At 42.3% G+C, this 10237-nt stretch overlaps 1 protein-coding gene across 2 annotated transcripts; it reads left to right on the top strand.

Moving 5' to 3' along the window:
- Positions 1-3765: 3765 nt before the first annotated feature.
- LOC144608823 (uncharacterized) lies at positions 3766-7844 on the top strand. 2 transcript variants are annotated; one of them, XM_078426982.1, is made up of 2 exons: positions 3766-3822; positions 6795-7844. In XM_078426982.1, the coding sequence occupies exon 2, from the start codon at positions 6824-6826 to the stop codon at positions 7313-7315; it is 492 nt and encodes a 163-aa protein (XP_078283108.1). In that variant the 5' UTR covers positions 3766-3822; positions 6795-6823; the 3' UTR covers positions 7316-7844. The 2 variants fall into 2 exon arrangements, with proteins under 2 accessions (XP_078283108.1, XP_078283109.1); XM_078426983.1 differs by having other exon boundaries at positions 3769-3775.
- Positions 7845-10237: the final 2393 nt, after the last annotated feature.

Raw genomic sequence — 10237 nt, 5'->3', positions numbered from 1 at the left:
TAATCTGTAACATTTACAGGATGAATTTTCTCAGGACTTTAGGGATAGTGATTGCCCTGGATGAACAAAAGCAGCCGTAGAAAATCATTTACATACACCTGACGTGGCTTCATCCTTCTGAGGAAGTGGACATCAGGCAAGTAATGAGTTAGATTCAAGATTCAAAATTCAAGATCCAATTTATTATCGCATGTACCAATTAAGGTACAGTGAAATTTGAGTTACTATACAGCCATACCAAGTAAAAAACAACAAGACACATAGCCACATAAAATAAAATGTAACATAAACATCCACCACAGCGGTATCCACATTCTTCACTGTAATGGAAGGTAATAAAGTTCAATCAACTTCCTCTTTGTTCACCCGCGGTCGGGGCTATTGAACCATCCACAGTCGCCGCTACCGTCGATCCAATGTCTGAAACCCTCATGTAGGGATGATCGAAACTCCGGCGTCGGGACGGATTGAATCGCTCTCCACGGCATGGAGCTCCCGAGTCGGCCTCTTCTTACCAGAGACCGCGGCCTTCACGGTTTTAAAGTCCACAGGCCCCACGGTTGGAGCTTTTCACAGTTGATCCTCGGCAAAGGATCACAGCTCCACGATGTTAAAGTCCGTGCCGTGCCCAAGGCTCAAAGCGCCGTGAAAGGAAAGGCCGCACCACTCCACGATGTTAGGTCGCAGTGGGGACGGAGATACGATACATAGAAAAATCGCATCTCCTTTGAGGTAAGAGATTGAAAAAAAGTTTCCCCCAATTCCCCCCCCCCCACATAAAACTAACCAAGAAACACTAAAACATACTTTAACACATACTTAAAATAATTAAAAAACAGTCGAAAGGACAGACTGTTGGCGAGACAGCCAGTGCTGGTGGCGCCACCTGGTGTCAACCCAGAGTTATGCCCAATTCCAATGAAACAATCAACTTATTTTACCAAAAGGAATGAAAAAAACGAAGCTTAGATTCACTTTGAGGTTACTAAAAATAAAGGAATTTCATTTGGGAAGAATCAGTTAAAGGAATTTTTTTTTAAAGTTTTAATTATATGGCACTTTTTGTAATCTAAAGTTGTCTGAAGAACTTTGCACTGTAGCATCAGATGCCATTTTTATACTCAGATCTTTATAGTGAGACATGAATCCACAGTGTATGTACAATCAACTGTGCCATCGCTGAACTGGAATGATTGAATATTTCTAACCCTTCATCTTGTTTCTCAAGAGGCATACAGCAGGGAAACAGGCCCTTCAGCCCAATTTGCCCATGCTGACCAACATGCCTCATCTACATTCATCCGACCTGACTGCATTTGGCCCATATCCAACAAAACCTATCCTATCAATGTACCTGCCTAAATGTGTCTTAAACATTGTAATAGTACCTGCCCCAACTACCTCCTTCGGCAGCTCATTCCATATACCTACCAAACTTTATGTTAAAATGTTACACCTTAGTTTCCTACGAAATCTCCTTCCCCCCCCCCCCCCCCTCCCCCCTCACCTTAAATCTACGTTGTCTGGTTCTTGAATCCCCTACTCTGGGCATTTACCCTATTTATTCCTGCCATGATCTTAAACACCTCTATAAGGTGACATTTTTTTGTGGTTTGAAGTCTTCTGAAGAACTCTATGTGAAGATTGTCAAGGGATGACTCACACACAAGTCAACGAGCAGAGACAGGAAGGAATGGTTGTGGCAAACGGAGGTAGATGAATGCTTGAACTATTGTGAAATTCTCTTGCATGAATTGTGTATCTGTTTTGTATAGCAGAGCACAGATATACGGTGTGCTAGTTTTCATACTCTAACTTCAAGTGATCCTAGCTTTCCCTCTCTCTCTCTGTCCCTCCTCTACCGTACTTCTCCAACTAAACATAGCACAACAAATAAGGAAATTTGTGTTTGGTAGATTATTTCTTTGTTGTAACAATGCTTCTTGGCAATAAATCTTATACCGTTGGAAAGCCTGTTTATTTCCCTTTTAAATGGTGCCACATTTGTAAGGAACATGCATTTGTGGGATGAGCAGCAGAGCTGAGTATGTGGGTTGCGCCCATGAAAAATCTGCCAAATCTTCTCTGCCAATGCCAAACAGCTTATTCTGCCATTGACTCTTGTTCGGTGTTGTTTGGTGGATTGGATGATTGAAGTCTGAAGAAACAAGACATATTGGCAATTTAACAATTTATTCATTTAATAAACAGGAGCCTCAGTAGCGTGTGGAAGAACCATACACAGCCACAACAGCCTGGCACCTCCTCCTCATGCTGGTCATCAGCCTGGCCTGTTGTGGGATGGCATCCCATTCTTCAACCAGCATTTGTCGCAAGTCAGCCAACGAGGCACCTGATTGTCAGCACCTGGGGGTACCAGAAGCTCAAAACAAGAGTCAATAGCAACAGCAGAATAAGCTGTTTGGCCTTGGCAGAGAAGATTTGGCACATTTTTCATGGGCGCAACCCATATACTCAGCTCTGCTGCTCATCCCACAAATGCATGTTCCTTACAAATGTGGCACCATTTAAAAGGGAAATAAACAGGCTTTCCAAAGGTATAAGATTTATTGCCAAGAAGCATTGTTACAACAAAGAAATAATCTACCAAACACAAATTTCCTTACTTTTTGTGCTATGTTTAGATCCACTATCCTAATTCACTAATTATAATATTAATCAGTCCAGAGCAGAATTACTGTAGGTGTTCATAAATTGATTTCTACAAAAGGAAATTGAACAATGTGGTTTTGCGAAAATAAACTGTGTGCCAACAGCTATAGCCGTTTGCTTTCCCTGTCACAGATTATCACTGCCTTATACTAAAGTGAAATGTGGGGAAATTGAATCTCATCTAATGTTAAGATTTGCCACAGTTCATTCAGTAAGGTGATGCAGCTTTTGAGAAAACTTTAATCTTGTCTCCAACACATATATAATTGACTTTGAGCTACTTTTGTTATGTACAGTTTTACTGTGACTTTGATAAATCCAAACAAGACAAGCATACTTGTGAGGGCTCATGAGTGGTCTGATGAAAGATCATTCATCTGAGGCATTAACTGTTTCTCACCACAGATGTTGCCAGACCTGTTGAGTACTTCCAGCATTTTCTTTGTCTTCATTTCTGTTTTCAACTGGATGCACTTGACTGAAGGCAAGCAAATGGGACTAGCTACGATAGACATCTTGATCAGCATAGATGAGTTAGGGTCGAGAGGACTGTGCCCATGCTGCATAATTCTATGACTATTATTTTATTATTTTGTAACCTATGGCTAATATAAATGTTATGTTTTAATTTTAATTTCTGATAAAAACAAAATTTTAACACAATGAAATCATTAGTGAGCAAATGAGTAAGATCTTAATATCAGAACCACAGAGGGCAGAGGCACTACACAGCAGCTCAATTTTCTTAAGAAGGAAACTATGAAAAGTTAGGATTTAATACAAGTTGGGTGGCATTCTGTGATGAGAAAAATAGTTTCAGGTCAATAACCCTTCATCAGACTCGATCAGGCCACTGTTTTAAAATGTTAATGCTCTGTTTCTCTCCACAGATGCTGCCTAACCTGTTCTGTATTTACATTAATTTGCATTTTCTGATTTTAAACATTGACCTTTGATGTTTATATGTGTATGACTTTGGAGAAGTATAAATTCATAAAATGACGTTATAAAACTACTTTGGACAAATGGAAACTGAAACCCAAAAAGTTCAAATAAAGTAGATGCTCGTCATCCGAACGGCAGAGTTGCTTCCTGGACCACGGTGAGTAACACGGATGATTTCTGCTCCTCCGTATGGTGATCCAAACTGTAAGTGGTGAAGGAATCAAGGGGAAGAGGAGAACTTTCTTACACACTTCTTACGGGTTGTAATATTGAATAAAATTGAAATTTTAAAAGGGGAAACTTGAAAACTACATTAAAAAAAGCTATGAACAAGAGAGCAAGGGTGTGGGACTAATTGCAAAACTGGGTGTTTTCTCTCTGAGATATTGTCTTTAAGGTTGTTATGCCTAATCCTGGGAAAATGGGACTGTGCTAAAAATATTGAAGTCTTCATGTACCAGTTTCTATCAATGTCACTATGAACGGCAGTGGATTGAATTGACAAATTTCTCCAGTCGTTTCCTGTTATTGCAATCTCACAAGAGTTGAAGTTGGATTTCCTTTGGAGCATCAATTGTAAAATAATTCCTGCATTTTTATATCATTGTAGGCAGAAATAATAAGCAGCGTACGAGGTGAAACACACTTTAATGGTATTAGTAACGGAGAGCTGAGAGACACACAACTTGTGGGAAATGTTAATGTGCTTACTCCCTCGCCTTTAAGTTTTGTTTCAATCCTTTTCCTTTTCAGAAAATCAACTGTTAAAATTTGTGCCCAAAGTGGCCAGTTCTGATGTAAGAACTCAACCTCTAAAGTTAATTCAGCTTTTTCGTTCCATAGATGTTTTCTGAATTGTTGAGGGATTCTGTTTTTTTACACTTATATTACAACACTGCGTAACTTGTTATTGAAACCATATTTAGAATTTTGTGCAAATTTTGAAAGGGATAGAAACATTAGTCGGATGTACTAAGGTTAAACTCTTGGCAAATTAGTTAAGTTTAGTCTAGTTTAGTTTAGTTTAGTTTATTGTCACATTTAAGAGGAGAGGTGAAAAGCTTTTTTGGTGCATGCTATCCAGTCAGCGGAAAGACTATACATACTTAACATCAAGCTGTCCACAGTGTACAGATACATAGAAACATAGAAACATAGAAAATAGGTGCAGGAATAGGCCATTCGGCCCTTCGAGCCTGCACCGCCATTCAATATGATCATGGCTGATCATTCAGCTCAGTAGCCTGTACCTGCCTTCTCTCCATACCCCCTGATCCCATTAGCAAAAAGGGCCACATCTAACTCCCTCTTAAATATAGCCAATGAACTGGCCTCAACTACCTTCTGTGGCAGAGAATTCCACAGACTCACCACTCTCTGTGTGAATAAATGTTTTCTCATCTCGGTCCTAAAAGACTTCCCCCTTATCCTTAAGCTGTAACCCCTGGTTCTGGACTCCCCCAACATCGGGAACAATCTTCCCGCATCTAGCCTCTCCAACCCCTTAAGAATTTTATATGTTTCTATAAGATCCCCCCTCAGTCTTCTAAATTCCAGCGAGTACAAGCCCAGTCTATCTAATCTTTCCTCATATGTAAGTCCCGCCATCCCAGGGATCAATCTGGTGAACCTTCTCTGTACTCCCTCTAAGGCAAGAACGTCTTTCCTCAGGTTAGGAGACCAAAACTGCACACAATACTCCAGGTGCGGTCTCACCAAGGCCCTGTACAACTGCAGCAGAACCTCCCTGCTCCTAAACTCAAATCCTCTTGCTATGAATGCCAACATACCATTCGCTTTCTTCACTGGATGAAAGGAATAACATTTAGTGCAAGATAAAGTCCAGTATGGTCTCCAATGAGGTAGACGGTAGCTCAGGACCGTGCAGTAATTGGTGATACGATGGTTCAGTTGCCTGATAGCAGCTGGGAAGAAACTGTCCCTAAATCTGGAGGTTTTCACACTTCTGTACCACCTGCGTAGAGGGGAGAGGGGAGAAACTAAGACTTGCTCTTGATTATGCTGGTGGCCTTGCCAAGGCAGTGTGAAGTCAAAGATGTAGGTTAATTGGCTGGGTAAATGTAAAAATTGTCCCTAGTGGGTGTAGGATAGTGTTAATGTACGGGGATCACTGGGCGGAGGGCCGAAAAGGCCTGTTTCCGGCTGTATATATATGATATGATATGATGATGAAGTATTGATTAGAAGACATGAGTCAAAATATATGTGTAGGAAAATAACTGCAGATGCTGGTTTGAATCGAAGATAGACACAAAATGCTGGAGTAACTCAGCGGGTCAGGCAGCATCTCAGGAGAGATGAATGGGTGACGTTTCGGGTCGAGACTGAAGAAGGGTGTCGACCCCAAACGTCACCCATTCCTTCTGCAGAGAAAAAGAAACTGAAAGCCCATAACCCAGCTAATACTTAAAAATATATAGACCACAACATACAAGTTAAGACATTTATTCATTGATATGCTGGTCAGGACAATATCATAGCATTGAATACCTTTACAATATTTAAGATTGTGGTTGAGCCAGGGTATGTTTTTCCAAGTGGAGCGACATACCTTGAGGAGATTTCGCAGTGGAGCGAAAGACTTCTTCAGTCTGACCTGAAACGTCACCCACTCCTTCTCTCCAGAGATGCTGCCTGTCCCGCTGAGTTACTCCAGCATTTTGTGTCTACCTTATGTTTTTCCAAGAATCTGTTTGGCAGATTCACCAGCATGGAAAAACATGAGGGACAAATGGAGACTCAAGTAAATGCAGATGCTTGAGCTAAAAACAAAGTACTGATTATAAAGTACAAAGTATTAATTTGCCAGGTGAGACAGCATTTGTGGAGGAAAATGAATGGATCTAGTTTTGGGATCTTGTCTGATCAGACTGATGGAGCAGGGATGAGGAAGCTGGAGAGAAGGGATGGGGCACTCCCTCGCCAGTAAGTGATAGGCGAGGGAGGAGGAATTGATTGAGAGATGGTTGGAGACAATGATGAAGGCTAGAGGTGAAATAGAGAGAAAATGGTAAAAGAAAAGAAGTGGAACAGTGAAATGGAAAAAGGGACAGGGTGGAGGAGGAAAGCAGAGAGGGAAATATGATTAGATTCGGTTAAGGATTAAGAACAGAATTAATAAATCTCTTACCTTTTTTTCTTTTTTTTTTGTCAAGAGGCAAGTTTTGAAATTCGACTCGTTAACATGGCCTATTGTATTCAAAATCTTTGGGCTGAAGCAGATGGACCTGGTTTTAATCCACCGTGCCTCGAAACCCAAGTGCAACCTGTTGAAAACAAGATCTATGTGATGTACCATGGAACCTATGCCGCAAGTGCGCATTCCATTTGTACAAATGGTTTCTGTCAATCCAAGGATGGCATGCTTGGTCCTGGAGTCTATGTCAGTAGGGACCTCCAAAAAGCCAGCAGGTATCCCCTGGATGTCCATATCAGCCAAAGGGTTGTGCTTAAGTTGCATGTCAATGTGGGAAAAGTTAAAAAAATAAATTATCAAGGGCACCCACTCCAGAAGACATGGCACTGTCATGGCTACCACACAGCTTGGTGCCCTCCAAACTGTGGGATGGTTGAAAGTGGCTTGGAAGAGGATTGTGTCTGGGATCCCAAAAGAATAAAAGTTATTGATATAATTCAACCACAACCTCATTGTAACAATTGGATCTTCCCTGAATAATCCTGATCTTACTGGGACAATGGGGTAATAGTTAGAGGAGTTGGATAATGGTGATCTTGAGTGTAGCGATGGTGGTGGGGGTTCCACATATGACAATCCAACTTGGGGTTCGGTGGGGGAGGGGGGGGGGGGAAGCTCCTATTTTTGAAGATGGCCTTTAGTATGCTTTAGAGAGTAATAGAAATGGATTAAGTGGGTTATCCCATCACCTACCAATGTTCATCGTGTAAATCTTGTGAAAAATTGGTTGTTTTGGTGACAGATTGGAGGTCGCTAAAACCGAGAAAGCAGATAATTAGGAAGATCAGCATCAGCTGGAGTGGGATTAAAACAAGTTCGGGAAATAAAGGAAATTATTCTACTCAGACAGAGACAATAAAAAATCAGGTGTACAAAGTCTTACATTGTGTTCTTTGAAATGTAACCTCTCACAGCAATCACTGTATTATTCTGTCGCAACAACCTTTGGTAGTTGGAAAACCATTGATCACTGTACTCTGTGTCTTGTACTAAATTTAATAAAAATCATTGCCCACTTTTTAGTCGTATTGTTGTATTTCTGGGATAACATGGCTCCTCAGTGGTGAAGTTACCACCATTATATGAGATGAAGTCATATACAAAACATTGTTCACAACATTATGTGACTCTTCCCCCTATATTCCTCCCTCTGGTGTCCTCTTTCATCTAAATCCCTCCTCCGGGTGTCCCCTTTCACCTAGATGACTTCCAGCAATATCCATCCCTCTGGCTTTACATTTCACTCCTCTTCATCAACCTTCCTCACCTGTATCCACCTATCGCTTGCCAGGCATTGTCATCCTCCACTTTCTTTTCCTAGCTTTCTCATCCCCTACTGTAATCAATCTGAAGAAGGGCTCTCACCCAAAATGTCATCTATCACTTCTCCCCACAGATGTTGCCAGACCTGCTGAGCTACTCCAGCACTTTGTGTTTTGATCAAAATTCCAGCATCTTTGTGAGAGAGGGGTAAAAAGGGATAATTGATTTAAACTGAGGACCATGAGAAATAGCTGGTGTGTCTTGAGCGGGAAGGCACCCAACTCTGCAGACTTGTTCATGGTAGATTCAGGAGCGGAGCGATCAAGTGTGACCAAAGTACCAACAGGTACGGAGGCAGGACAAGGGAGAGTAAAAATTACCGGGGTAGGGGGAACTGTGATGGTAGCTCCCGAGATAGGAGGAGTGAATGTAAGGTATGGAAACCGGGAGGCGGTAGAGGACCTGATCTTAGTACCCCAGGCTGGCGTAAATTTAATGGGCAGAGATTTACAAATACAATTGGGAATAGATTTACAGACAAAAAGTAGAGAAGACTTGGAAGAACAACCTCTGCATAACAGTCAAAAGGTTGTGCTTAAGTTGCGGGTCAATGTGGGAAAAGTCAAGAAGGTAGATTGTCAAGGGCACCCACTCCAGAAGACTTGGCACTATCATGGCTACGACACAGCTTGGTGCCCTCCAAACTGTGGGATGGTTCCCAGTGGTTTGGAAGAGGATTGTGTCTGGGATCCCAGAAGAATAAAAGTTATTGATATAATTCGTAAAAAAAAACATTAGTATAACCAGTGGATCTTTGTGAGAGAGGGGTAAAAAGGGATAATTGATTTAAACTAAGGACCATGAGAAATAGGTGACCCGACTGTGCTCGGCTAGATAAGAACCGCAAGAACAAGTGGTGACATTCCAAGGATAAGGGCAAGATATCCAAAGAACTAGCAGAGAGAGCACAAGATAACCAGAGCACTAGGAGAGAGGGCAAGATATCCAAAGAACTAGGAGAGAGGGCATGAACTACTCTGTACTGCGCCTGCCTAATAAGATAAATGAATATTGCAAAAACGCCCCGCATGACAAGATGCCTCATTTAAATGCACATGCGATGTATGATGTGGGAGGCAACAGGGGCGGTGTCATTAGATTGTGCACCTCAGTGCTCCGATTGGAAGGAGTCCAGAGGGGAGGAATTAAAGGTGTGACAATTGTAAATTGATGTGAATAAAAAGAAGGGATTTTCCCGACCTCGGTGTGTCTTGATAGGGAAGGCACCCAACTCTGCAGACTTGCAAATAAAATACTTGTTTCTCTAGATTGTCTCGAGCATCGTGATTGTGAGCACTCACATTTACATCCCACAGCTTGGGGGCTCATCCGGGATCGCCACTCCGGCCGGCTGACGGGAGTATATGGAAGAAGGGACGGTGCACCCCGCTGAGTTCAGCGGTCTCAGACTCCTTGCTTGCCGTCAGCGGTTTGAGCGAGTGATACCTGGACCAGAGACTCGAGAAACAAGTGGGAGTAGCAGGAAATCGCGAGGAGCTAAATCGAGTTATTCTTGTGCACAGGACCCGGGTAAGAAAACTGACTATTAAGTACTACTGGGGCGATTACAGCTAAGATCGGAGGGGAATTCCGATCGGGAGGATAAAAGATCGGAGGGGAATTCCGATCGGGAGGATAAAAGATCGGAGGGGAATTCCGATCGGGAGGATGGGCAGTGAAAATGGAAAGCCCAAAAGGGAGGGGAAGGGCGGTAAGCCCAACCCCCGCATTCCGCCTGATAGTCCGTTGGGGCGAATGCTGAGCCATTGGGGGCAGGGAATAACCCAGGGATTGGAGAAGACAAAAATGATTCAACTCTGTTATTTTGAGTGGCAGAAATACCCGATCAAAGGGAGTTCAGTCTGGTGGCCACGACTGGGCTCCGATGAGGATTGAGTACGGCAGGCACTAAATGTGTTTGTTAATTCAAAAGCTTCCCCTACTCTGGAGGAAAGTTGTTATGCTTGTAAGGGGAAAGCGAAGAATAAATTCTGAAAGAATCGCAGGAATCACAGGCTTGCCGATGCCTCGGAATAAATATTAAAGGAATATAGTAGAACTATAGAAGATAGAAATAGC

Source organism: Rhinoraja longicauda, chromosome 32 (genome assembly GCF_053455715.1).
Source record: "Rhinoraja longicauda isolate Sanriku21f chromosome 32, sRhiLon1.1, whole genome shotgun sequence".
Classification (NCBI taxonomy): domain Eukaryota; kingdom Metazoa; phylum Chordata; class Chondrichthyes; order Rajiformes; family Arhynchobatidae; genus Rhinoraja; species Rhinoraja longicauda.
This window is presented reverse-complemented; position numbering and strand designations above follow the sequence as displayed.

Coding starts and splice junctions, on each gene's coding strand:
- LOC144608823 (XM_078426982.1), top strand. CDS start 6,824: ATGGCCTATTGTATTCAAAATCTTTGGGCTGAAGCAGATGGACCTGGT.